General features: G+C 44.9%; 5 protein-coding genes across 6 annotated transcripts in view; all 5 read right to left on the bottom strand.

Annotated features, from left to right (window-relative positions):
- LOC135362993 (leucine-rich repeat-containing protein 37A-like) overlaps window positions 1-2,316 on the bottom strand; it is a 41,351-nt gene extending 39,035 nt beyond the window's left edge. The window contains 1 exon segment of the mRNA XM_064583037.1: window positions 2,033-2,316. Within this exon segment, the coding sequence (XP_064439107.1) occupies window positions 2,033-2,316 (284 nt within the window).
- A 65-nt stretch (window positions 2,317-2,381) lies between these two features.
- Window positions 2,382-3,355, bottom strand: LOC135362995 (leucine-rich repeat-containing protein 37A3-like). Its single transcript, XM_064583050.1, has one exon. It carries the CDS (start codon window positions 2,619-2,621, stop codon window positions 2,382-2,384), a length of 240 nt encoding a protein of 79 aa, XP_064439120.1. The 5' UTR covers window positions 2,622-3,355.
- Window positions 3,355-5,775, bottom strand: LOC123842139 (leucine-rich repeat-containing protein 37B-like). The gene is given in 1 exon segment (XM_045871548.3): window positions 3,355-5,775. A coding segment is annotated over 1 exon segment (1,233 nt). The 3' UTR covers window positions 3,355-4,542.
- Window positions 5,776-5,868: 93 nt separating this feature from the next.
- LOC123840828 (RAD52 motif-containing protein 1) lies at window positions 5,869-15,936 on the bottom strand. Of its 2 annotated transcripts, XM_064583048.1 has the most exons (7): window positions 15,739-15,932; window positions 15,188-15,367; window positions 12,266-12,388; window positions 11,706-11,874; window positions 10,624-10,722; window positions 7,712-7,797; window positions 5,869-6,221 (listed from the first exon to the last, which is right to left on the bottom strand). In XM_064583048.1, exons 1-7 carry the CDS (start codon window positions 15,850-15,852, stop codon window positions 6,120-6,122), a joined length of 873 nt encoding a protein of 290 aa, XP_064439118.1. In that variant the 5' UTR covers window positions 15,853-15,932; the 3' UTR covers window positions 5,869-6,119. The 2 variants fall into 2 exon arrangements, 1 of the variants encoding a protein (XP_064439118.1); XR_010408628.1 differs by lacking the exon at window positions 5,869-6,221 and having other exon boundaries at window positions 11,706-11,783; window positions 15,739-15,936.
- Window positions 15,937-17,499: 1,563 nt separating this feature from the next.
- LYZL6 (lysozyme like 6) lies at window positions 17,500-20,349 on the bottom strand. The gene is made up of 4 exons (XM_045870577.3): window positions 20,191-20,349; window positions 18,933-19,091; window positions 18,127-18,205; window positions 17,500-17,569 (listed from the first exon to the last, which is right to left on the bottom strand). Exons 1-4 carry the CDS (start codon window positions 20,327-20,329, stop codon window positions 17,500-17,502), a joined length of 447 nt encoding a protein of 148 aa, XP_045726533.1. The 5' UTR covers window positions 20,330-20,349.
- Between the last annotated feature and the right edge of the window lie 7,562 nt (window positions 20,350-27,911).

Here is a 27,911-nt window from a genome sequence, read left to right as displayed (position 1 = left end):
GCAAAAATGTATCACTTATCAGCAAACAAAGGTAAAGAAATCCTAAGCCAGGCAACACCAAAGCTTTGGCTCAGTGCCCTCTGCTGAAACCTCTTCAGCTGTTCGGATAAAGGAAGTTAGAAATTAGAGGAACTAATATGGAGAGATTTCTTAGACGCACTGCATAAGGAAAAGCAACAAATCACTGAGCAAGGAATAGAAAGTATTACCTCATTAGGGGAAAAATTGCAAAGGAAAGCGATGGGAAGGAAGGACACACACCGAAATGGTAACAGGAGTTATCTTACAGGTGGTAGGGAGGGTGGGGTGGGATTTTTACATTTTATCCTATATGCTTGTGCCATTTAAAAACAAACGAACAAAACGAACAACAAAAAAAAACCCCAGTGAGAATGTATCCACGAATTGCATGTGTTTAAAAGAAGCCACGAAATGCCTGAGACTCCGTTTCATCCACTAACTCTATGTATTTTTACCTTTAGCTTTACTCAGCAACAACTTACCTATTCAGTTTATATACACATTTTTTCTAGGGGAGTCAGAAACAAGGCAACACAGGTACCCATCTGCCCATCTGCCTAGTGGCCATTTCCAGGAACCAGAAGCCTTCTGGTTGCTTTATGTTCCCTGAGAAAAGATGCCCCAAACTGAACTTATCTCCCTCAAACTGGCTCTCCTTCCCAACTACTGTGTTTCCACCTGTTCTTCCGCCATTGTACTGCTCATACAGGACAGAAACTTCGAGTCATGTTTCATTTTTCTCTTTCCTGGACACACCCTACCCGCTACTCTCATCAGTTACTCAGTCTTGCCGCTTCTTCCTTTGTGGTGCTCTCAGGATTTTCTTTCTACTCCTATCACAGCCACTCTGATCCGGCCCCTTGTCATTTTACTCCCAGCTTTTGCTAGAGCCTTCTATCTGGTCTCCCTAGATCAAGCTTCGCTCTCTAGATCGCTCTACATAGGGAATCAAAAACAATCCTCTTGTTTTAATGGTATTTATCTCTTGCGGGAAAACTTTCAGTGACTCTCTATATCTCCGAGTGTAACTTTCAAACCCCTCTAGGTGATAGTTAAGGGTTTTCATAATCATATCTTTCACAGCGTCCTAACCTAATTCTTAATTCCTGATCAGTCTTGCAGCACTGACTTTGCCTAGACTATACTCCCTACTTTTGCTCTGTTTAACAAATCATAGCCACTCTTTAAGTCTCAGCTAAAGTTTTAGCTTATCCATGCAGCTCTCCCACACCTCCACACTCTATTGATTACAGATTCTGGTGAATTACAGCACCTATGGTCTGTACTTAATCATAGGTCACCTCCCTTTCTATGCCTGTTTCCTTTCGTCCCACCTATCATTTCACGTTCTAAAGACAATGTCATAATCCCATGGATCCCACAGTACTGAGTCCTGGGCTGGGCACAAAATAGGTGCTATATATAGAAGGCCAGGGAACAAAGATGAGTTCTGAACATAACTGAGGAGTCAAATTATAATAGATAACACTCATAAATATGCTAGGCACCAATGTAAGCGCTTTATAAGTATTAACTCATCTAAATCTCACAATAAGCCCACGAGATGGTAACTATCATAATCCCCATTTTCCGGAAAAGGAAAATGAATCAAAAGCTAGTAAGTGACAGACCTCGGTTCAAACCCAGGCGGTCTAGTTCCAGAATCTCTACTCTTAACCCCTTTGTTCTATCACCACCAACGAGATGGAGAGAAGGACATGTTGCTATAAAGAGGATGGAGCAAAAGTGGGAGAGTAGAGGTTAAGGAATGAAATGATGGGGATAAAAAACTGGGTAAGAAAAAGGAATAAGGACAATGGCAAGCAAAAGATTGGAGAAGGGGGAACAATAGCAAAGAGCAAAACAAAGATAAGGGACAGTTGACAAAGAAAAGGTAAAAACAGAAAGTCAACATGGGTTGGGGAGATAAGGAAGGCCCAGGAAGACCTCGAAGAAAAGGCTGCCATGGCAAGCAGGAGGCAGAGAACAAATGAGGAAAGACAATTCTTACAAGATGGTGAAGGTGCCGCTGTAGGTGTTGGGCTCTGGCACAAGCACTCTGTGGAGCCTCTGCTTTGGGCTGAAACCAGTACACGACAGCGTCTCATTTTTGCAGGTACAGAGCTCACATATGTTGATGTTCGTGGTAGCGTTCTCTTCTGGTGGCTCAGTTAAAGTTGCGTATGCCTTTTCTGGGGTATATTTTACAAAATGCAGCAATGAACGCAGGGTCGTTGGGGGAAAAACTGTCTCAGATGACACTGGTTGCGGACGTACAGTAATTTTCAGGTCCATGGGTGGAACAGTGACTTTAGTCAGGTTCGGACGTTGACTCTGAACCTGTTCTGGATGGGCAAGTGTCACCTCAAGGTCCTTTGGAGGAGTTCTAGTCTGCTGCAGGGTTTAGACTGTTTAACCTCTGTAGTAGATTCTGGAGTTATGGTAAGCTCCAGGTCCAAAGGTTGAACTGTCACATTTGGTGACCACCGATGCTGAGCTTGATCCTGACGTGGTGTTGGAACTGCTGCCTCCTGATATACGGGAGGTTGAGATACAAGTTCCTTAGGCGGCTCTGGATACTGATGTGGGGTCTCGTGCATGGCTGGAGAAGGTTCAACCTCAGTAGTAGATTCTGGACTTATGGTAAGTTCCAGGTCCAAAGGTTTAACTGTGACTTTATTTAAGGTTGGATGGTGAGACTGAACCTGCTCTGAATGTGCAAGTGTCACCTCAAGGTCTTTTGGAGGAGATGTAGTCTTTTTTAGGGTTGTAAAATGTTCAACTTCTGTAGTGGGTTCTGGACTTACAGTAAGCTCCAGGTCCAAAGGTTGAACTGTTACATTGGGTGATGATGGATGCTGAGCTTGATCTTGACCTGGTGTCTGAACAATCTCCTCCTGATATACTGGAGATTGAGCTACAACAACCTCTTTAGGTGGCTCTGGAGCCTGAATTGGGGTCCCCTGCGTAGGTAGAGAAAGTTCAGTCTCCTTAGTAAATTCTGGAGTTATGGTAAGCCCCAGGTCCAAAGGTTGAACTGTGACTTCAGCCAAAGTTGGATGCTGAGTCTGAACCTGCTCTAGGTGTGCCAATGTCACTTCGAGGTCCTTTGGAGGAGCTACAGTTTTCTTCAGGGCTGTAGAATGTTCAACCTCTATAGTGGGTTCTGGAGTTATGGTAAGCTCCAGGTCTAAAGGTTGAACTGTGACTTCAGTCAAATTTGGTTGCTGAGCCTGAACGTGCTCTGGATGTGAACGTGTCACCTTGGGGTCCTCTGGAAGAGAGAGTCTGCTGCAGGGCCATGGAATGCTCAGCCTCTGTAGTAGGTTCTGGAGTTACAGTAAGCTCCAGGTCAACAGGTTTAACAGTGGCACTGGGCAAGTTTGAAGGCTGAGCTTGCTCTTGTCCTAGAGGTGGAACTATCACCTCATGACGGACTGGAGGTTCTGCTGCAACCTCCTTACGTGGTTCTGGAGGCTGAGCTGGAGCCTCCTGCTGGGTTGGAGAAGGTTCTACCTCCTTAAGGGGCTCTAGAGGTAGAGATGGGGCTTCTTGCAGGACTGGAGAGGATTCTACCTTCTCAGGAGACTGTGGAAGCTGAGAATGGGTCTCTTGAGAGATTGGAAAAGGTTCTACTTTGCCTGGGAGTTCTAGAGGCTGAGCTGGGGTTTCCTGCTGGGCTGGAGATGGTTCTACCTTCTGAGGGGGCTCTGAAGGCTGAGCTGGGACCTCTGGCTGTGTGGGAGAAGATTCCACCTCCTTAGGGGGCTCAGGAGATATAGCTGGGGCCTGCTGGGGGACAGGGGACTGAGCTGGGGCCTCCTGCTGTGTGGGAGAAAGTTCCACCTCCTTAGGGGGTTCAGGAGACATAGCTGGGTCCTGCTGGGGGACAGGGGACTGAGCTGGGGCCTCCTGCTGGGCTGTAGAAGATTCAACCTCCTTAGCCAGCTCTGGAGTTACGGTAAGTTCCACATCCGCAGATTTATGTGTAACACTGGAAAACCTTAAATAAGTTGGATAGTGGCTTATAGGTTGACTTATCACCTCATCACTTACTGAAGTTTGAAATAGATACTCCATAGGAAACTCTGGAACTAGAGTTGGGGCCTCCTGTTGGACTGGACTAGGTCCAGCCTCCTCGGGGCGCTCTGCAGGCCAAGCCGGGGCTTCTGGCTGGCCTGGGGTGGGGCCAGCCTCGTCGGGGCGCTCTGTTGGCCAAGCCGGGGCCTCCGGCAGGGCTGGGGTGGGTCCAGCCTCCTCGGGGAGCTCTAGTGGCTGAACCGGGGCCTCTACCTGGACTGGAGTGGGCCCAGCCTCCTCGGGATGCTCTGCTGGCCGAGCCGGCGCCTCCGGCTGGACTGGGGTGGGCCCAGCCTCCTCGGGGCGCTCTACAGGCTGAGCTGGGGCCTCCTGCTGGATTGGAGAAGCCTGAGCCTCCTCGGTGCGCTCTGGAGGCTGACTTAGAGTTAAAGTAAGTACCAGATCCACAGGTTTAACAGTGACGTTGGAGAAGTTTGGCCACTAAGCTTCATTCTTACTTAAAGATGGCACATTCACCTCATGTGCTATTGGTTGAGGTACCATCTCCTTAGATGGCTCTGGAGGTTGAGCTGGGGACTCCTGAGGGGTCGAACGTTCTACTTCCTCAGGGGCCTCTGTCGGTTGAGCTGAGGCCTCCTGAGGGGTCGAAGGTTCTACTTCCTCAGCGGCCTCTGTGGGTTGAGCTGAGGCTTTCTGTTCTAGTAAAGAAAGTTTGATTTCTTCAGGGGTACTTGAAGGCTCAGCCAGGGTCTCCTGTGGGTTTACACCTTCCTTAAGGATCTCTGGAGGCGGAGATGGAGCCCCCTGCTGAATTGAAGATGTTTCTATCTCCTCAGGGGGCTCTGAATGTTGGGCCTGGGCCTCCACCTGAGGCCAAAAAGATTCAGCTTCCTCAGGCAACTCTAAATGATTTGGGGTCTCCTGCAGGAGTGGAGGAATTTCAACCTCCTCAGGGAGCTTTGGAGGTTGATCTGATCCCCCTGGGAAATCCATTGGTACATTCACCTCAGGATATAGGATATCCATACTGGAATCTGAATAACCATCCTGCAACTGTTGTTGTAGGTGGTCTTTATTTGCAAATTGGCTTGGAGTTCCAACAACTTTGGCAAGCCTTTGATGCTGAGCTAGATCTTTCTCCAGGTTTGGGGGTGAAACAATAAACTTCCTTGGCTTTGAACTGTGACTATCCAGAGGTGGAACAAGTATTTCAAATGACTGGTGATCTTTAGCCTGATCTAGACCTACAGTTTTAATCGTACTTTGGAGTCGAGGAGGCGGAGCTATGGTCTGATTCTGATCCCAACCTAGCCTTGGAACCACCTCTGGGAGCCTTTCCAGCTGGGTTAGCCAGTCAATCAGATCCTGCTCTGCCTCTGGGGGCAGCTTACCAACTGAATCCGTGTCCGGGAATGGAACCAAAGTCTCAGTCAACTCCTTAGGCAGGGCCAACAATTGGGCTGGAGCAGAGGACCCCTCTCCTGGGGGTGTAAGTGCATGGAGCGATTAGGGCGGGAATTGAGAGGACTGTGAAGACCAGGGCTCGGTGGGCCCCAGGAGGTCGGCGGTCAGCTGGGCATGGTCCAGGGCCCACTCCGGAGGCTGAGCTGCCTGGACCAGCAGCCACAATGATTGCCACGTGCGGAGCAGCAGTGGGGCCCAGAGGCGCAGCCGGGACATGACACCCGGATGCTCTGGGGCGCAGCGACCCATACTAATGAATCAGCACCCGCCGAATGGGAGCTGAACCGTTATGGCAGCCCCGTGACGCGCGCACCATTAAGAACTGCACGCCCCTCCCCCGCCTACATTCCACCCTTTATTACGCTACCTTTATTAGCTCAGCGCCGAGGGGCACCGCGCCCCTCGGAGCAAGCCCCTTTTCCAGAATCACCAGGGCCCAAGCCTCCCTTCCCCCTACGAAGGGCACAACCACCTCCTGGGGCTCACAGCGAGGCAGGATGGGCCCGGACTCCAGCAGCTCTGGGGTGGAAGGGGACAGGGGGCAGTTTCCCAAGGACGCCACAGGACCCGGCATCCCAGGAAATTAAAAAACGCTAGTCCAATTCTGGCGGTTTGAACTCGGCCTCTTCAAAGCTTAAATCCGAGAGACATTCTTCCTCCCCTGGGCCATCCTGCTTCCAAGAAAAGTAGCTGACCTGCGGAATAAGCACCAGGCAGGGCAGTGGGGAAGGGAACACATTTTACAGTGACTTATTCTAAAATGTTGCCATTTCCTCTACATTCTCAATACGCATGTCTGAGCATTGAGTCGCCACTCTGTTAGGAGGCTTCCTACCACTGACTCAGTGATGTCTCCAAGATTTCTGTAGGAGGGGTTTCGGGTGGAGGTTGAGGGGGCAGGTGAGCATTTCATTCTGGGAATGAGGGTCTGAAACCAAGAGAATAGCCCTCTATTTACGCTGGCATGGGAAAACCTCCCCCATCCCACCTTGATTCAACACAGCCGTCAGTCTAGAAAAAGTAACACCACCACTTTTTAGAGGTCTGACCCTGTGTGTGCACATGGAGAAGGCACTTAGGATGTTCAAGTTAGCATGTTAAACAATTTTCTTGAAATACTGTAACTAGCCACGTAGTTTGCAACAGTTTACATCCTTCACAGCCCTTTTCACAATCTGTTTTATTTGAGTCCTTTTTATGGTCTGGCACAAGCTCTAGCACGCAAACCCTAAGAGAGAAGGGTTTTATCTTATTCCCAGCGTCTAGCACATAGTAATGGTTTTTAAATGGAACGGATTCCAAGACTGGCCTTATTTAGGAATGGATCTGTTGTTCCAATCAGGTTTCTGAAACCTTTAGCATCAATACGGAATCTCTTTCACGTTTCACAGGAAGCTAGACTTCTTAAAGTGTAAACTTGGATAAGTCTGAAGTTTCCTTGACTGGCTTGATTTAAATTGAATTAAAATAATTCTTTTGCACACAAAAAAAACTTCAAATACTTTTTCAGAAAGTAACCATCTTTCCTTTCTCCACTCTTCCCTTCAAAACAAACAAACTTTGCAACTTTGGTGTGAGTTAAATAATCAGAAATCTAGCCCCAAATTAAGTTTTCAATGACATGAAACACATCCTTTTCTCCTTTTTTTTTTTTAAACATTCTATATGCAGTATATTAATATCTTCTTTTAGAAATTACTTTGGCAACTTAATCCCTAATTCAGGGCATTGATAAGTGATTTACAGAAAAGTTCTTCAGCAAAATATTTCATACAAGGTATGTATGAGATGCTGACATCTGGGTAATACACCTTATTTGAAAGGCATAATGGTTTTCAAACACTGTAGCATAATCTCACTTAAGGCCAGAGTTACTCTGTTCCCAAATCCTTGAGATTCTGTTGGAGGGGAGCTCTAAAAGGCTGTGTCCTCTCCTATGTCCACAACAGTAGGAGTATTCTGATGCAATTTGCTCTCCAAATTTGAAATAAGGGGTCAGAGCCAAGGGCCAGGACTTCAGGAAAAGCCCCAGAGATTCTCTGCACTCAAAAGCAGTTTCTGAGTTGTACATTTCCCAAAGGATGATAGAGCTAACTGTACGTGCCCAAGTCTTCCAAATCCTGCCGGCTGCTTTAAATTATGGCTACACTGGCTGTGGAATCCTCGAGCTCTAATCTCCACATACTTGAATTAAATCCTGGAGCTCCTCTTCGGTTCTGGCATCTGTAATCTCTTCACAGGGTCTATATTCCACAGCTATTTTACCACTTTCTGAAATAAAGTTAACAAGTAGCATATCAAAATTTTTCTTGTTCTAAAACTTGCTGTATATAACTGGGATAGCACTTAGTAATTAGACATTCTTTTGATTTTTTTTTTAATTTTTTTTTTTTTTTGAGAGAGAGAATGAGATAGAGAGAGCATGAGAGGGGGGAGGGTCAGAGGGAGAAGCAGACCCCCCGCTGAGCAGGGAGCCCGATATGGGACTCGATCCCGGGACTCCAGGATCATGACCTGAGCCGAAGGCAGTCACTTAACCAACTGAGCCACCCAGGCGCCCGACATTCTTTTGATTTTTAAAAACTATTTTATTTATTTATCTGACAGAGAGAGTGCACAAGCAGGGGGAACAGGAGAGGGTGAGGGAGAAGCAAGCAACCTGCTGAGTAGGGAGCCTGATGAGGGGCTCAATCCCAGGACCCTGGGATCATGACCTGAGCCGAAGGCAGACCTTAACCAACTGAGCCACTCAGCTGCCCCATAGACATTCTTTTGATTTCTAAAAGCAGAAAATAAAAGCATCTTCTCAGAAGTTTTCTCATCTCACACTTCAGTTTTTATCATAACTTTTTTTTTTAAGATTTTATTTATTTATTTGAGAGAGAGAACACGAGCAGGGGGGAGGGGCAGAGGGAGAGGGAGAAGCAGACTCCCCACTGAGCAAGGCAGTCCGACATAGGGCTTCATCCCAGGACCCTGGGATCATGACCTGAGCGGAAGGCAGACGCTTAACCGACTCAGCCACTTAGGCACCACTATCATAACTATCTGTGAAAAAATATATGTGAAGTTATCAACCATGTGGTTAAAAAAACTTTATGATCTCAGAGATAGGAACTAAGGAATAATGACATAGGAAGTTAAAACTGTGGAAGCAAAACTGTTCAATCATAGTATGATTAAACAGTAAGATATTAGGGCGCCTGGGTGGCTCAGATGGTTAAGCGTCTGCCTTCGGCTCAGGTCATGATCTCAGGGTCCTGGGATCGAGTCCCGCATCGGGCTCCCTGCTCCTTGGGAGCCTGCTTCTCCCTCTGCCTCTCTCTCTCTCTGTCTCTCATGAATGAATAAATAAAATCTTAAAAAAAAAAAAAAAACAACAGTAAGATATTAGGTAGGGGTCAATGTAAGTTCAAACCTGGAATAGAGACCACTGGACTATGGCTGATACTTCATATTAGAAACAAGGCAAGTGTCTACTCCCTGAGAACCCAAATCCCACCAGATACAATGAACAATGCTTTGGAGGGGGGTGGGCAAGGCATGCATTTGAACACTTTATTGGCAGAAACAGGCCCGTGTAACTTATAGACAACACAATTTACCTTAGGGCAAACTACAGCTACGAGACTTTTTAGTCTAAGGAATTTTGAATGTGTACAAGGGATACCATAGCATATTATGGAGAGGTCAACAACCCAAACGCTTAGTTTGCTTCTTAAAGGTTGTCATTCAGAACTGACAGCTAATGGAGAGTCTACCTGATGACCAGGGAAGTCAGTCTTCACGGGAAGACTTGCCCAGGCTGGAAACCTGAGACCAATCCACGGTCAACTCTTACAAGCAAATAAGGTCTCTGAAACGTAGCTAGGATTTCTTAGTCTTTAAGACTCAAGGCTCTGAAGCAGGGGAGCAACTGTTTGGGGACTCTCTACTAATTATAAAATTTCCAGAAAAAAAGGCACCTGGGTAGCTCAGTCGGTTGAGTGTCCCACTCTTGATTTCTGCTCAGGTCAGGATCTCAGGATTGTGAGATCAAGCCCTGCATGGGGCACCATGCTGCGTGTGGAGCCTACTTAAGATATTCTCTCTCTCTCCCTCTCTCTCCCTCTACTCCTCCCCTGTCTCCATCTTTTATTTAAAATAATAAAATAAAATAAAATAAAATAAAATAAAATAAAATAAAATGAATAAAATAAATTTCCTTTGAGACTGGATTGATTCTCTCTCTCCCTCTCCCTCTACGCCTCCCCTGTCTCCCTCTTTTATTTTATTTAAAATAAAAGAATATTTAAAAAAAATAAAATTTCCTTTGAGCACAGCCTATAACATTCATACTACTGTAGAACTCAAGAGGGAATACAATCAACATCATTCAATAAGATGGCCACTTTTAAGGTTCACAAAAATGTAGCTGATCATTACATAAGAATCATGGTCACCCAATATGTCAGTGCCAGAAACAAAAACTGAAACTGAATTGATTGCAAAAGCGTAATCTAATAAATTCTCCAACAGGAAAATAATAATGATAAGAAGTTAACATATTTTGTCTGCTTACCACGTTCCAGAGATAGTTCTAAGCTTTTTATATTCATCATCTCATTTATTCTTGCTATATCTCCATGAGGTAAGCTGAATTATTAACCTTATTTTGCAGATAAAGAAATTGCAGCTTAGAGAGACTAAATACCTTCAAATTTGACTATAAAACCTAAAACTGCATCAGAAATCTAAGAGACAGAGTTAGGATTCAACAACAGATGTCCAAAACTTACAATCACTATACTACTTTGTGTTATGGGCAATCAATCAAGGAACACTGGATCAAGCACTTTCTATGCGGAGGCAAGTCACTGTATATCTATACCCTGGGGACAATAATATTTACTGTCATTTTTCCTCACAAATACTACAAAGAACAAATTTGAGACTGCTGCTTTGAAAGCATTTGGTGAATAAAAGAATGTGAAGTGTTTTCATCCAACTAACTTCTCAAAATGAGTTTATTTGCTCATGGAAACTGAAGTTGTTTAAGGACAATCAAAAGAAAAGAAAAGAAAAGAAAGAAGTAAAGGACAATCAAGAAAGTCTTACCTAAAACCACAATCAACAGTTTCTGGAATGCATCTGACACAGCCTTCTGAATAGCAAGCTTCTGGGTTGTTTTCCTTTTCATCAGAACTGATAATGGCCCTAAATTCAACCAAAACAAATGGATTTAAAATACCTAGCTGAATGATAACTGATTTTTATGTTATGTGTTTAGATATGAAAGTGCATCCATGATTCGTAGATCATTATCTTAGCAACTAAGAGCAGGCACAAGACAAGCACTTGGTGGAATGGCTCTGCTGTAGGTATATCCTGGCCGGGTACATTTTTACTGCCCTGATCTACCCCAGAAGTTCCTGAAGTACCAGAAGGGAGATGCAAGCCAAGAAGGTGGCACAAATCTCACATCACTCACAGATTTCAAATGGACAAGTTGAAACTATAATCCTACAGACCCTACCTACTCTCCTGGGCATCAAGGGCTGGAATCACAGAGTGAGAAAGATTAGGTGGTAGCACACATGACCTGGTCTTTTCCTGAGCATCACCCATGGGAACCTACTTCCCTCCATTTGCTAACAGCCCTGCCTCTGCCTTAAAACCCTAAGCCGAAGTGCTACGGACTCTGGAAAAATCAGTACCAATTGGAATACCTTTTCTAGGAATCTATATTTGATTCTTTACACACCAGCCCTTTTATAGGAGGCAAAGGACTGAACATTTGCACAAGGGTTTATTTAAATCTTTAGATGATGATTTTGCTGGGATCATTGAAGGCTACAAGAGATCTGTATTTAAAGGACTATTTTAGCACAAGGCAAATTCTTCTTCTTCTTCTTTTTTTTTTTTTAGCACAAGGCAGATTCTTAACCAAAAATGGGAAGAACATTACTTCCCTCTTCCTAAATTTCTCGGCAGAAAGTCAGTTTTAGAATTGTAAAGCTAAGTTCTTTTAGGTATTGTGTATGATAAAAACCTGTATTGTACGGTAGAAAAGCTCTGCCCAGGGTTTTAGTAGCTTAGCAAGGGGAGGGCTTGATGATATATCTGAAAAGATGAGTTTCAGAAAGAAAGAGAGATTCTACCTCCACTCCACTCCACCCCCACCCCCACCATAAACAGACCTTCTTCCAGCTTCTCCAAAGGCTCCTCGGCCATGCCAACTCTAGGACTCCTGCACTCATAGGACGGCAACACCACCTCTAAAGCACAGAAGAATTTCAGGCTCTGCTTCTCAAGTGGTACCGTAGCATCTTCATTTTCTCTTTCTTCGAGGTCAGAAAGGTCCTGAAGCTGTTAGGATTTTACATTAAAGGTCCTTCCTAGGATCTCAACATAGACTTCAAGATGTTTTGTTATTAGAAATAAAAACTAAACTCCAGTAAACCCAGCTAACAGTTGAGGTCCTATAGCTTCAAAATCAAGTAAGACTTGCAAATGAATTATTAAATACAGACAACTAGTTTTTTTTACTCTATACCCTACAAATACTGGCAAAAATTCTGGACATCACTACCCAAGTCATTGAAAGTAGTATTAATTCTAGGTGGCAGGCCGATGCTCAGGTCCTTCCACTTAGAAGCCTCTCACATCTTCTCCCCACACCCAGTTCTCTCCTCTCTGAAGTCCAGGATTTCAATGTTGAAATGAGTCTGATTAGCCAAAGAAAATCTATAAAGTTTACCTTGATGATCCTTTTTGACCATCCATTGAAACCAAAGTAATAATTTGCCAATTCTTGGCACTGGGAGCTATTTAGGGCAAGGGCCTGATGTTGATCTGCTTTATGTTTGGTGCCCAGACGAACCTAAAGACATAAGAGAGAGACTGAAAAATATCACAACCTGCCACAGAGGCTTATTTTGGATACACCTGAGATTGATCAATACCTATTTCAGAGATTGGCTGTGAAGATTAGAAAGGAAACACCATTGTAAGCAATGAGCTCATAGTAAGCCCTGAATAAATGGTATTCATTATTTTTAAGCTCCAGTACTTTTCTGCATCATTTCCAGGGCTCCTGATTGAATTGGAAGATTTCCCTGACCTCTGGTGGTGAGAGTGATGATGAAAGCCACTAAGGAAGCCCTCCAGAAGCAAATTATGTAGGTGAGCAAAGGAAAGAAATTGTTTTTGTTGTCCCATCCTGTAGCTCGTTTGAGAACATGACCTGAAGAGCCGACAAGATGGACCTGACAGGGAGGTAGGACCTTAACCTGCAGCACCCTCCTCCCCAAGTTACTAACCTGTTAGAACAAGGAATATACACACCTCTAAAAATTTTATAAGCAACTAAACAACTAGAGGTTCATTTGCATTAATAAGCTCCTTTGAGAATGCAAATACTTCCAGTCTAACGCTCTATGGTGAATTTATTAAATGTTCTGTCTTAAATGTCTATTTCAACTTTAAGCAGGGTGTAGTATAGTAATATATTCATAAAGATTCAAATAATGCAAATGAAGTCACAGCACTATTAATTCTTTATTGATTTGTTCATGCACCTTCCTCTATCACTAGTTTATAAGCTCCTTAAGTGCTTGAAGGAACCATCTCTTACTCTTTTCTCATTCCTAAAACCGAGCACATTCTGTTGTTGATTGAGTGAACGAATGAAAGAATGGGTGATAAGAAAATAAAATTACTTTCTCCAGCTGAAGCTGCATGCTGGAAAGAAGAAATGAAGATGAAGTTTTAAATGTTGAGTGCTGCAGGGGAGGCTAATGGCGAGCCATAGTGGAGCTGTTCTGGATATGAAGGAAGCTTCAGAAGGGCCCCGAGCCTCTCTGTCGGAGAAATAGTTGTCACCTTGGGAAAGCTTGCCAGTTCCTGCTGCCAACCATTTTCCTTCATGCTACTGAAAAAAACTCTCTCAAATACCTTAGGCCTTTCCTTGATTTATTTTATTTAAGACATTATTCTTTTTCCTGTATTTATAAAAGGCAAACAACAACAACAACAAACCCAACCAGGAACTATATGTAGTTGCCAAAGTAGAAAAGAACACATAAGTAAATTGGATAACAATTTTGGAAAGCAGGGGTAATAACCCAAGGTTCTGTGTTAAATAAAAAAAGAGATCTAATATGAATACGCTCTCCTGTCAACTATATACTGACTTGTAGAACATTTCCTTCATCACTCTCAGTGATGGGCTTTATGCTGTGAAATCTCAAAACCTAAATTTATGAAATGATCTTAATGTCCAATGAGAGACAAAAACCTCATTTCTTACAACTGATACAAAGTAATTGTTTCATAATCTATAATATCTGAGTGGCTATGTGAACTTTTCACAGGCTAGAAACAGGCAGATCACAGTTTGCAAACTAAAGAACGTCTGACAGGTCATCATTTCAATCAGAAGGAGTGAAGCCAAGACTGAAGAGGGTGTTGAACAAGTAGGCAGTATACCTAGAGTCACATCTGAGCAGAGTTCTCAGATTCAATCAAGGTTAAATCAATAAGGAAAGGCAAATGATAAGAATAGGCAGCCACGTGGGGCGTCTGGGTGGCTCAGTTGGTTAAGCATCTGCCTTCGGCTCGGGTCATGATCCCAGGGTCCTGGGATGGAGCCCCACGTCCGGCTCTCTGCTCGGCGGGGAGTCTCCTTCTCCCTCTCCCTTTGCCTGCCACTCCGCCTACTTGTACACACTCTCTCTCTCTCTGTCAAATAAATAAAATCTTAAAAAAAAAAAAAAAAAAAAGAATAGGCAGCCACATCAGTATGAAGTAGCCAGATTAAGAAGCCAGTTAGAGAAGGCTGACAAAGACATACAATTACAAAGTGAAAGGTTTGGAAATCTAAGTCTCACTCACTTATTCAGAGGAAATGACATGGTCCTTGATAAAGAAATGGTGATTGAATTGAGGCACATACTGAAATATAATTCTGGGGCTCTGGGAAAGTAAAATGGACAGCAAGCATGGTTAGTATGGAATAAAGTTCCTGTAGTGCATTAAAGAATGTTTTAACTATTTTCTGGGAATTGAAGGGAGTCCTGAATAGGCAGTTTGAGACTGATGATGATGATAATGACGATGAAGCATCCTTTATAAATACAACAGATGAAAGGATTTGTCATTTTTTTTTAAGATTTTATTTATTTGAGAGAGAGAGTGAGAGAGAGAGCACAAGAGCGAAGAGGAAGAGGAAGAAGCAGACTCCCCGCTGAGCAGGGAGCCGGACCGGGATCATGACCGGAGCTGAAGGCAGATACTCAACCGACTGAGCCACCCAGGCACCCCTAGATTTGTCATTTTAAATCCACATAATAGTAAATACAAGCAAGACTCTTCCTGTTAAGATTTCTTAAATTAAAGGGCAGGATAAAATGCCACGGGGTTTAATATCAGTAAGTTGGGGTTTGATCTCTAGCTTCCAGTTATTATCATGAACCGTAAGTAAGTCACTTAACTGTCTTCAGTTCGAGTTTCTTCGTCTAAAAAAAAGCAAACAAACAAAAACCCAGGGAAACCGGAGGGTCGATGTAGCAATGCATCTGAAAGCATTCTGTAAATCAGAGTGCTGCACAAATGCTAGTCTATTATAACGGAATTCAGCACTCCGTCCCAGGGGAGTTAGGAATTTCCTGTTTGGACCCACCTGCACTGGAGACTTCTGAAAAAGATGCTTCTCGTGGCATGCCATTTGAGCTCTGTGAGCATCCCTTGCAGAATAAAACTTGATGATGCCATAGAAACCAGGACGGGCCACTGCAGCGTTTGGGAAGACTCGGAGCGAATACAGAAGGTCCAACTGGGAGAATACTGTGAACAGAGAATGCTGTGGGGTGGTCCCACGCCAAGTAAGTGCATGAAATTTCACGCCCAGAAACCAAAACTGCCCGTTCCCTTATATTCCCTAAACCCTTCTGCACATACAACCCCAAGCTCTTCTCATTTCATGAACAGGTCTCCCTCTGAAATCTTAGGATTCGAGAAGCATTAGAAGGCAACACGTGCTGGCTGTTGAGAGTTACCTCTCAGAACTCTGTGGGGGCTGACAGACTGCTGAGGTCCCCTCCAGAACTAAGATTCCTCACGGCGGAGACTACGAGGCGCGTGAGGCTAAGGCCAGACTCCAGGGCTCCCAGTCACGGGGGCGGGGGGGCACACGGCGTTCTCCATCCCTCCCTCCCTCCTGACTGGGCTCACATGCAAAGCCTCGGCCGTGGGCCCAGAACTCAGCTCCCACACCAGCAAGGTTTTGTCGCTTTCGCTGGGAACTGCAAACGAGACCACCTCCGCCATCCTACCACCACTGCGCATGCGCGGCTAAGGTTCAAGCGGCAGTGCGCCTGCGCAAGGCGGGCCCGCGCTTTTTTAAAAAGGTCTCGTGCGAGGGGCGGGGCCAGCCCCGCGGGGGTGGGGCGAGGGCTGTTCCCAGTCCTCTCCCTGGCCCCTCCCACTCGGGGCGGGTCTCTGACTACTTCCCCTCCAGCAGCCCCACCACATCAAAGTCGTGTTTAGTGCTGCTTTTTTTTTTTTTTTTTTTTTAAAAACATCTCCTGAGGTTTCCAAACAATGGTCTTCAGACTGGTGCTGGTCTGTTAGGAAGTTTTCACCAGTCCTTGGAAAAACAAGAAAAGGATAATATAATCAGGGTTTAAAATTTTTTTTCATAAAACAAAATCTATTCCATTTTACTATGCTACAAATATGACCTTCATTTTTCTTTCTTTTTTAATTTCTTTTTTATTTTTTTACTTTTAAAATATTTTATTTGAGAAAGCAAGAGAGAGAGAGAGCGCGCGCACAAGCTGGGGGGAGGGGTAGAAGGAGAAGCAGACTCCCCGCTGAGCAGGGAGCCTGATGGGGAACTCCATCCCAGGAGCCCCCAAGATCATGACCTGAGCCCAAGGCAGACACTTAACCAACTGAGCCACCCAGGCACTCCATGACGTTCATTTTTCATGTTAAAAATTGTTTTACAATAGTTGTTTTGATTAATACTCTTACTTGGGTATTAAAATAAAAAGTTAGGAATTTTAACATGGGTTAACTTTTTTGACGTTTTAGTGGTCTGTGAAATCCAAAAGTCAAGGCTCAGAAGTAGGGACATCAGTGGCCCAAGTGGGACAGTTTAGTCAAACGGTACTGATGGTAGCTATGTGCAAGACATTTCTCCAACGGCCCCTTTTCTGTTTTGCATTGTCCTTCTGCAGGTTTTTCTCCACATCAGCACCTTCAGATCCCAAACAGCGATGCCTTTTTTTTTTTAACATCTAGATTTTAGCCCATTCTCTGAAACCACCCAAATCATTGGCACCTGGCACCATCTATCAGCCCCAACAGCACTTTCTCCACCTCAATATACAAGACCCTTAGCTCCACCCATTACCTACTTCTGAACTTTCTCTTTTACTCTGAAAGTAGTTGGCTTGGAGGAATAACTGGGATCCTGATGCTGTTTCAAACCAAAAATTGTAGATTTTATTACCCATTTCATTATCCGTTGTATTCATTGTATGTATCCACTCATTGTACCCATTAATTGTGTATGTCTCTGGGTAGATTATGAACACCTCAGGAACAATAGTTATGGTTTATTTTCCTTCTTCTAGTACCTACCACACTCCTACTAGATTAGGTACTCCAATATATGTGGAATTAAAAATGAATAAATCAACACATTCTTTGCACAAGGAATGCTTTAATAATTCCCCAAATATAACAACTTCTTCATTGTGGTCCTCTTGGTTTGCAATGACAGTCAGGAACCAGAAGGTCTGGGCCTAGATGGGTGCAAGGAGGAAGCCCGAGAAAACCATTTATTCCTGGGGCTCTGGTCAGTTTTATTTGTAAATGGGAAGGAAAGAAAATAACATGAAGTGGAGGCAAGAGGAAGAGGAGATGAAGAATTCCCGAGTGAGAAGAGGAGCTCTGAAATGACTCCACAGCAGCCCTTCCCCCGTCTCATCCCAAGAAACATCCTGTCATCCAGTAGGAGAGGGGCCGGCCTGCACAGTGCAACCTCCACGCTACCCTGAGGAGAGAAAGATTGGTTCTTGCTTTACCGCTTAGTAAGCTCCTTCTCCACATACATGGCCCAACTCTTAGTGAGTCTCTTAGGCAGAGCAGTGCTCAGAACCTCCTTCATTCCTAGCTTTCTGGTCTGTCCCCCTGTGGCCCCTCTGATTCTTCCTTTAAATTTCCTTATCTCTGGTGTTTGTCCGCTTCCCCCATTCAGTATGCTTCCACATTTTCAAATCCTATCTCCCTCTGAAGTGGGAGAGCACCATTTTACGAGGCTGAGAGTTCCTAAATAAATAAAAAGATAAATAAATAATCAATCAATCAATCTCAGGCACAACCATTGACTCTCCCTCCAGAAAGGGTCAGCCCTAATAGTCATCAGTGTCCCTTCTGCTTGGTATTTCTAGAGTAGGCAAGGCACTTGACTCCTCCATCCCCACAGACGCCTAGAGAGACAGCCTAGAGAGGACTAGAAAGGGTCTAGTCCTTGCCTAGTGTGCCTTTCTCTGTCACTACATCCTTCCTGGGGCTCTGCCCGCTAACGTAGTCCCACAGTGTCCTCCTCACCAGTTCTTCATCCCCCCTGCTCTGGACACAATCTTTTTTGCACAGCTGATGGTTGAGAGAAGATTGGGGCTCAGTAGGTCTGAAAGGGAGAGAGAGAGAGTACCTGTAAGAACACAGAGGACAGTCCCAAAGACTGAGGCAGACATGGCTGTCCCTGCGCTGGCATGCGCCACCTGGGGGCTGAGTACTTCCAGATTAAGCAAGGCCTCCCTTCCAGAGGCCCATTTAGACATCCCTACAATGGCGGTCGGGGGTGTTGGGGGTTGGGGCAGGAGGGGCAGGACAACTGTTTATCACCATACTTCCTAACTAGGGTAGATGGTGGTTCAGCCCACGTTTGAGGATTTCTAGGGAAAGGAAATGTCAAAACAGGCAGCACAGAGACCAAGGTAAATCTTGCCTGATGAGGGAGGCTCTTCAGGTGAAGAGTCCAGGGATATTAATCAGAGTATGAAGGAGGGGGAGAAGGTCCAAGTCATGGACCTATGGAGCCTCCTGGAGTGGCTTTGAGGTGGGGAATTTGCACTTGGCCTTTAATCAGATCATTAGCCAAAGTTAGTACTTGATGGTTAGAGCTGAGCCTTCAGGGCCACCAGCCTGGCATTCAGCACCGGCTCTATGAGCCTCAGTTTGCTCATCTGTAACATGGGCACCAAAATAATTTCCATTGCATGAAAAGCTGGGTGAAATGGACTCCTTGGGCTGTCTCTCTGGGGATATTGCCAGGCTTTGAGTGGGAAGAGAAGTCCTGTGAGTAGAGCCTGGTCCTCTCTCTCACCTCTCCCACCCTGGGGCCCTGGCCAGACCTTGACAGTCCTCGTGGCAGATGTCCTCTGAGTGACTTCGGTAATCATTGCACCAGTAGTGGCTGTTGATCTGGAAGATTCCATAGTCAAAGCTGCCGTCTGCATTTTCATTTACCTTTGATATGTTGAATTTGCTTTCCACAAAAGCCAGACACAGCCCTTTGAACAGGGAGAAGAGGGTTTTCAGAGGGTGCCGAGCTGAGGGAGGAGGGGGATGGAGGAGAGAGGGAGATCAGGAAGGAGAAGAAAGGAACAAGGCCTAAGAGGCTGGATGGGGCAAGTGGGCTAGAAACACCCATGTGCTTGTCCCCTCACCCTTTGTCCAACCCACCCGCCCCTCAGTACAACCACTCATCACCTATCTGTCCATCCATGCTTCCTGCACCTAATGATCACCTACTGTGTGCCAGGAACTGTGCAAAGCCCAGTGCCAGACATTTAGCTGGGTCAAATGTCGATGCTGCGTTCAAGGGGCCTATAGTAGGAGGATGAAGATACATACCTTAAAAAGCCACAGGACAAGATAAGGGGAGAAGGATAGCACAAGAGCGGTGTGCACAAATTCTGGGCGAAAGGGAATTATCCTTACCACGGAGTAGGATGAAGACTTTGCACTGCCTGCTCCCTCTGCCTGGAATGCTCTTCCCCAGACATTTGGGTGACCAGTGCTGCTCAATGTCACCTCTTCGACTTCCCCTTCTAGGACAACATTGCCTATCACTGCCCTGGCTTTATTCTTCTGCATAACCTTTATCATATATAGTTGTGTGTGTGCTTCTTGCTTGCCTCTTCCCCTAGAATGTGAACACTGTGGAGGAAGGGGCTTTGTTGATGTCTCTATCCCCAGCATTGAAAATAGTTCCCGGTACATAATAAGTGCTCAGTTAATAATTGTGGACCAAGGGGCGCCTGGGTGGCTCAGTCGTTAAGCGTCTGCCTTCGGCTCAGGTCATGATCCCAGGGTCCTGGGACCGAACCCCGCATCGGGCTCCCTGCTCCGCGGGAAGCCTGCTTCTCCCTCTCCCATTCCCCCTGCTTGTATTCCCTCTCTCGCTGTGTCTCTGTCAAATAAATAAATAAAATCTTAAAAAAAAAAATTGTGGACCGAATATGGAATGTTGGGAAGGGCTTCTTGGGGAGGGCTGCTTTTTGAACTTGGCTTTGAAAGATGAATGACAGAGAGAAAGACGGCCACCTAGGGCATGACCAGAGGAGGAGGAGAAATGGGGGAGGGGGGAGTGTGAGAAGCAGCACTCACAGTCAGTGAGGGAGTAGCCCTCAAACCCATCCAAGTCCTCCTTGTACAGCACCCTGGCCAAGTCACAGCGATTGATGAGGCTGGCCTGACTTATGGCAATGAGGCAGCTGACCAAGGACATGAGTAGCGTCCCCATCATCTTTGGAGGGGAGAAGGTGCTGTCGAGGGTCCGTGGTTCTGAGGCTCTCCCAGATGTGCCGCTGGTCTTCTCTGAGTGCCTGAGGAATCTGGAGAGAGCAGCCATATGTCCTCGCTCACACAGAGCTCCCCACCTGGCTATTTCTCTTTCCTCTCATTTATTATTGTATACTTGTTTATTACAGAAACCTTTAAATATTTACAAAATAAGAGAGAATAGTATCATGAATCTTCATGTACCCATTGCCCAGTGTCAACATCGAAAAACCAAGGCTGATCCCCTTCCATCTATAGATCTTCACCCCTTTTAGCTATTCTCACTCTTGTAATGGGCACCTAGCTGTGGGCAGTATTTGGGTACAGTGTGGGGGGAGAGGATGGCAAAGGAGATTAATGAGAACTGCACTTCACTGGTGTTTGTGTGTGTGGATTTGAGCATGTGCTTGCAGGGGAAGGGCTAGGACACTGCACGGTGAACTCCCCCCAACCCCACACCCCCAGATACACGACACATGACTTTTCCCAAGGGCATACCCTTCCTTGTGCAAGTCCTAGGAAGCTGTTTATGGGTTCTACACTTTGATTTCCACTCAAAGGTGCATATCATAAAGCAATAGAATGACCTTCACCTTCACACTCTCTCTGTGTAGGGGGAGGAGTGAGGAGCAAGGGCTCTGGATTCACATTGCCTACTTTCAAAGATAGGGCTGCTGTGTGACCTTGAACAATTTACTTGGGTCTCTCTGGGCCTCATTTGTAAAAGGAAGATACGCTAATACCTACTTAATAAGGCTGTCAGGATGATTAAAGGAAATACGATCTTGGTTTTGCATTTCCCCCAAACAGGAAGCCGGACTTCTGGGGAAAAGGTTGATTCCTAGGCTGGAGTAGGAAAGGGCATGAGGTAAGTCCGGATTATCTTGTGCTGGAAAGTAAGGAAACACTCAAAATATGGATTGGAGCATGTCAAATGGACAAGAGAATCAGCTCCAAGGGGCACCCACTGGCCAAATCTGGAACATTATTTTTGGTAACAGCTTTATTGAGCTAAAATTCACAATACACAATTCACTATGCCATACCATCACTTCACTTAAAGTGTACAATTCAATAGTTCTTTAGTGTGTTGGCGGAGCTTTACAACTATCACCATAGTCAATTTTAAAACATTGTCATCAACCCAAGAAGAAACCCCATACCTGTTAGCAGTCACTCCCTGTGCCACTTCCCTCCTGCCTCTGGCAACCTCAAATCTACTTTCTATCTCTATAGATTTGCCTCTTCTGGACATGTCACATAAATAGAGTCATACACTGTGTGGCCTTTGTGTCTGGCTTCTTTCACTTAACAATGTTTTCAAGATTTATTCATGATGTAGCATGTATCAGGATCTCATTATGGCTGAATAATACTCCATTGTATGGATAGACCACAGTCTGTTTCTATACTTACCATTTGATAGACATGTGGGTTGTTTCTACTTTGGGGCTATTATGAATGACGGTGCTATGAACATTCACGTACAAGTTTTCATGTGGACAAATGTTTTCATTTCTTTGGGCATATACCGAGGAGTGGAATTGCTGAGCCATTTGTAACTTTAAGTTTAAACTTTGGAGGAACTGGGGAACCTGGGTGGCTCAGTCAGTTGAGCATCTGACTCTTGATTTTGGCTCAGGTCATGATCTCAGGGTCGTGGGATGGAGCCCAGGGCTGGGCTCCACGCTCAGCTGGGAGTCTGCGTGAGATCCTCTCTCCCTCCACCCCTCCAATACATAAATAAATCAATCTTAAACTTTGGAGGAACTGCCAGACATTTTGGCTGCGCCATCAGCAGTGCCTGCGTATGAAGGTTCAATTTTTTTCACATTCTCACCAACACCTTCTGATCAAAAATCTTCTAATCTTAATCCCTAATCGGTGTGAAGTGGTATCATGTGGTGGTTTTGATTTGTATTTCCCTGGTGCCTAGTGACTTTGCAGGTGCTCATTGGCCATTTGTAGATCTTTGGGAAAATGTCTAGTATTCAGATCCTTTGCCCATTTTTTAGTTATTTGTCTTTCTATTATTGAGTTGTAAAAGTTCTCTACCAGATACATGATTTGCAAGTATTTTCTCACATTGTGTGGGCTACCTTTCACTTTCTTGACGGTGTTTTTTGAAACAGAAGAATTACATTTTGATGAAGACTGATTTATCTATTTTTTCTTTTGTTGCTTGTGCTTTTGGAGTCATATCTGCAGAACTAATGCACAATGGTTTCTAAGGTAGTCTGGGACAATCTGACCATCAAAATAAAGATAGTGATAGATTATAATCTATTGAATGAGATAGGAATCCATGAGTCCTTAAGAGTAATAAATAGACACATAAGGGGGATGGGGGGACTCTTCCTGACAATAAAAGGGTGAGTGATAAATGTGGAGGTAGCCATGAAGTTGGAAAATCATCATTCTACTACCATCGAAGATTGGTTTGAGCAAGGATCATCAATGGATGCTAAATCTGAGGTGGTGGGCAGCTTGATGAACTGGATCTACGCATGCTCTCGGAGTGTCTCCCCACAGATCCTATATTAGTTGCATGGGAAAAACAGCAACCATGCAGCAAAGAAACCGGACAGGTTTTGGAACCTGCAATCAAAATTAACACCACCAATGAAAGACAGAGAAAGATCATATGCCTCTAGAAGTGATACCGTAAGAAGGACACATACCGCTTATATAGTATTCTGGCCAGGGATGCATAACTTGTATCTAAGCCCAAGGAAATGTTGGACAAAGCCAAACGGAGGGAAAATCTATAAAATAACTGGCCTCTATTCTTCAAAACTGTCAGTGCAATGAAAGCAAAAAATGGGGCTATTTCTGTCAGTAAGTGTGTGTGTGCGCGCGCGCATGTGCGTGCGTGCGTGCGTGTGTGTGTGTGTGTGTGTATCTTTCCCCTTGAACTAAGTGTATGTTCCCAAGGGCAAAGGCCTGGGTTCCTCCATCCACGGGCTTCAGAGTCAGGCAACTTCTGCTTGGACAAGATGGCTACCCTGATGGCCTTGTTACCTCGCAGATATCTTCTAAGACTCACTCCATACCAGCCTGAGCTTGTGAACTTTCTTTTGCTTCTCTCTCTCACCCTAGAGTTGCCAGATTTAGCCAGTAGAATTACAGGATGCTCGATTACATTAGAATTTCAGACAAGCCACCAATAATTGTTTAGTATAAGTATATCTCATGCAACCCTACTCTACCCTGACTCCATAGGTTCCTTCAGAGACAGCTGTCACTGAGCCTTGGGAAGCAGGGAGTTCTATCTCTGCCCATGAAGTCCCCTCTTGGGGTTTCCATGGGGGAATAAAGTCCTTCTGGCTGGTGCATTCCCACCTCCCCTTCCAAAGCGTACCTTTCTCCTAGCCTTCTCTGACCCCAGGTCCCAGAAAGGCCAGGGCTTTCCTCGAGAGTCAGTAGAACAAAGTCTCTTCCACATGAGCTATACTCTAACCCCGCCCAGTTCACAGCTCCCCATGTTCTAAAGAAGGTGGGAGTGCTGGGCCAGCCTGCCCTCTGGAATCCCAGTTCTGTGATGTCATCATTCTCCTGGAAATACTCTGGTCTTAACCATGCAAACTGAGGCCCATTCAAGCTTCCTGCAGAAAGTACAGGCGGGTCTGGAAGGACCGGTGATAACTGTGATGAAGATCACTGGGTGGGGCAGGGCAGATTGCTCTGGTCCTGCTGGCTGCCCACCTCCCTTCCCTTCAGTGAATGGTACTGCCTTTGTGGGGAGCTCCTTCCCCCGTGGGGGTAGTAGTGGAGACTGCTGGTCACAGGGCCCTGTCTTCCAGGGGACAGGGTGTGCCTAGGGCCCCACTACTGCATTTTGAATTGAAACTAAGGGGAGGAGCTCAGCTTCCCACGGGAAGCCTTCAAGGGTGAGGCCAGAAGCTGACACTGTGGAATCATGTGGATACAGCCCATCTGAGAGGATAAACCTCCCCGAAGAGGGAGCAGAGTCCAGACAAGATTCCAATCCTAGAGTCCACCCTTTCTGAGACCTAAACACACTCTCGCCCTTCTTGCGATCCTACGATCCATCTCGCTGCCAATGTAAAGAATTAGTATTGTTATGTTTAAAGTCTAGATGTATATACAAACTTGAGTAATGTGTAATGTGATTTATGTGATAGTACAAACATTTCCTCAGCTTCCATTTACAACGGAGGCAAGTACTGTACAAATTCATGTGTACCCCCAGAACCACGAATAGGCGCATGAAGCAAGGAGAAACTGTACACTCAGTACTACTAGAAAAGGACATTTCTTTGTGTTCAAATCTAAACGTGCCTTCCTGCAGAGGTGAGTTTCTGTCATTTGCAGCCAAGAGAGACCTGCCTGGTGGAGAGCGTAGGGTTAACCCTCTGGGAAGTGGTGACCAGACAACCTGTCATCTCCCCATGAAGGTGGCCCATCTTAGTGTCATTCGTCACCAATGAAGTCTGAGAGATACTCCCACCAACTGTAGCAGAAAGGAGGCAAAAGAAAGTTCTCTGACTGGTGGCCACTCTACCCTCTGAAACTGGAGGGCAGGGGCTGACGGTAAGAAGGTAGGAAGAGCTTTTAGGTGGACAGTGCTGCCCTGTACTTCTGTCTCCAGACTCCCCTTCCCAGCAGGCAGCAGGACATTGCGGCTTGGGCTAACAATATTGGAAGGAGGGGTGCCTGGGTGGCTCAGTCTGTTAAGCATCTGCCTGGTTAAGCATCTGCCTTCGGCTCAGGCTCAGGGCATGATCCCTGCTTCCTGGGATTCAGCCCAGCATGGGGCTCCCTGCTCAGCGGGGACCCTGCTTCTCCCTCTCTCTCTGCCCACCCTCCCCCCGAAGCGCGTGTTGTCTCTCTCAAATAAAAACAAAAAACAATGTTCGAATGAGTAATAAACATATACCTAATTCATCAGTGATGATGACTAGTCTATGAAATTTATTTTTCTTCTTTTCCTTTCAGCAAAATCACTAATTACATTACGATTACAAAGTTTTTAAAAAATATTTAAGGACTAAAAACACAATTGTATTCAAAGAACAAAACCGTAAATATATTTTCATCAAAAATAGAAAGTTGTGTAAAAATGTTTTATTAGTTTTTTCCAATGTTTTCCCCCAAAGTTAGGCTTTTTACATATTGGAAAGTATCTAATAACTCAAAAGGCAAAGTACCCATGAGTATTAATAAATATCAAATTTTATATCAAATAGACACTACTTCAAATATATGATTCTACTCTTTAAAAGCTGAATTAAATTTTATTTTATTTTTTTAAATTTTTAAAATTTATTTATCAGAGAGAGAGAGAGAGAGCACAAGCAGGGAGAGCAATAGGCAGAGGGAGAAGCAGGCTCCCTGCTGAGCAAGGCGTCTGAAGTGGGGCTTGATCCCAGGACCCCAAGATCAACCTGAGCTGAAGGCAGCCACTTAACTGACTGAGCCACCCAGGCATCCCTGAATTAAATTTTATTAAGTAACTTAATTTTTACAATTTACCTTAAATTTTATTTAAATTATACACTTCATTTAAATTTTTATTTAAAAATAAGTAAATTTGGGGGCGTCTGGGTAGCTCAGTGGGTTGAGCGTTGGACTCTTGATTTTGGCTCAGGTCATGATCTCAGTGGGATTGAGCCCTGTTTCAGCTCTGCTCAGCAGGGAATCTGCTTGAGGATTTCTCTCCCTCTCCCTCTGCCCCCTGCTCGCTTGCACACTCTCCCTCCCTCCCTCTCTCTCTCTCTCGCTCTCTTTCTCAAGTAAATATTTTTTAAAAGTAACTTTTAATTAGTTAATTAATTATTAGTAATCTCTAACCCCAATGTAGGGTTCAAACTCATGACTCCGAGATCAAGAGTCAAATGCTCTAACCGACTGAAGCCAGCCAGGTGCCCCCCCAAATAAGTAACTTTTTCTTTTCTTTCTTTCTTTCTTTTTTTAAAAAGATTTTATTTATTTGAGAGAGAGAGCACAAGCAGGGGGAGAGGCAGAGGCAGAAGCAGGCGAGCCCGATATGGGACTCGATCCCGGGACCCTGGGATCATGATCTGAGCCGAAGGCAGACGCTCAGCCAACTGAGCCACCCAGGCATCCCAATAAGTAAGTTTTTAAATGAAAGCGTTAAAATTCATAATTCTAGCATTCAATGTCCATCTCGCTGCCAATATAAAGAATTAGTATTGTTATGTTTAAAGTCTAGATGTATATACAAACTTGAGTAATGTGTAATGTGATTTATGTGATAGTGCAAACATTTCCTCAGCTTCCATTTACAACGGAGGCAAGTACTGTACAAATTCATGTGTACCCCCAGAACCACGAATAGGCACATGAAGCAAGGAGAAACTGTACACTCAGTACTACTAGAAAAGGACATTTCTTTGTGTTCAAATCTATTGCATTCAGGCCGAGAGGAAAGATCTGACAAGTTCATTAATTCGTCTTTTCTCTTACCTAAGCACTTTGCTGCTCAAAGTCTCTCTGCAATCCGAGATATTACCTAGCAGGGGTCCTGTTAAGCTTTCATTAAACCTTTCCATGCAGATGCATTCCCCATCTATCTAGAGTAAGATGTGAAGTATCTCTCTGGGGCCTGAACATTGTTAGTCAAGAGCGTGGATGTTTAGGGTTCGATCTAGCTGTGTCAATGCTGATCATTTAAAAGGAAACATGCCTTCTTGATGGTCAGCCCTGTGAGAAATAAATCTTTCCACTGAGCTGAAATCTGCCTGTGTCCACCCTTTCCGCCCACTCTCAGCCCCCATGCATCAGGCCACTCAGCATTTTACCCTCGGAGTGGCCAACCCCTGGGCTTTGGAGCAAAGTGGGTTCATGTTGTAACTGTATGTATAGGTGAAGTATTTGACTACATCTTTATGTTCCAGTGTGATCATGCCTGAGCATTTACACAGAACTTACCCATTATTTTATTACTTTCCTTCAGTTTCTCTTCTATTTAGGGCATTATTATTGATGTTTAAATTTACCACCTTTCTGAATGGATAAACACATTGTGGTACACTCGTATAATGGAATACTACTCAGCAACAAAAAGGAATGACCTATTGGTACACACAACAACATGGGTGAATTTCAAAATAACGCTGAAAGAAGCCAGACCAAAAAGAAAGAGGCATATACTGCATTGTTCCAGTTATGAGAAACTCCAGAAAATGTAAACGAATCTAGAATGACAGAAAGCAGATCAGTGTTGCTTGGGGATGGGGGAACAGGAAGGGGCAGAGGGAGGAATTACTGAGGGGCACAAGGAAACTTTTGGGAGTGAGGAGATGTTCACTATCTTGATTACGATGGTGGATTCAGGGGTATATACATATGTCAAACAAAATCGCACACTATAAATAGGTCTTTAGTATATGTCAATACCTGGGTCAGGTATATTACAATTACACACAATACAATTTTATGAAAAGGGAGTTGTAGGTCTGTCATGGTTGAGAACCCCCAAGTCAGGCCGATGCGGAAGTGGGGAAAAACTGTCATCGTCCTCAGGCCAACTCGCTGTGCAATCTATCCAGTGGCCACTAGAG

This window comes from Mirounga angustirostris, unplaced genomic scaffold, assembly GCF_029215605.1.
Source record: "Mirounga angustirostris isolate CCGP_5_RB_7025 unplaced genomic scaffold, mMirAng1.0.hap1 SCAF_17, whole genome shotgun sequence".
In the NCBI taxonomy this organism is placed as follows: Eukaryota; Metazoa; Chordata; class Mammalia; order Carnivora; family Phocidae; genus Mirounga; species Mirounga angustirostris.
This window is presented reverse-complemented; position numbering and strand designations above follow the sequence as displayed.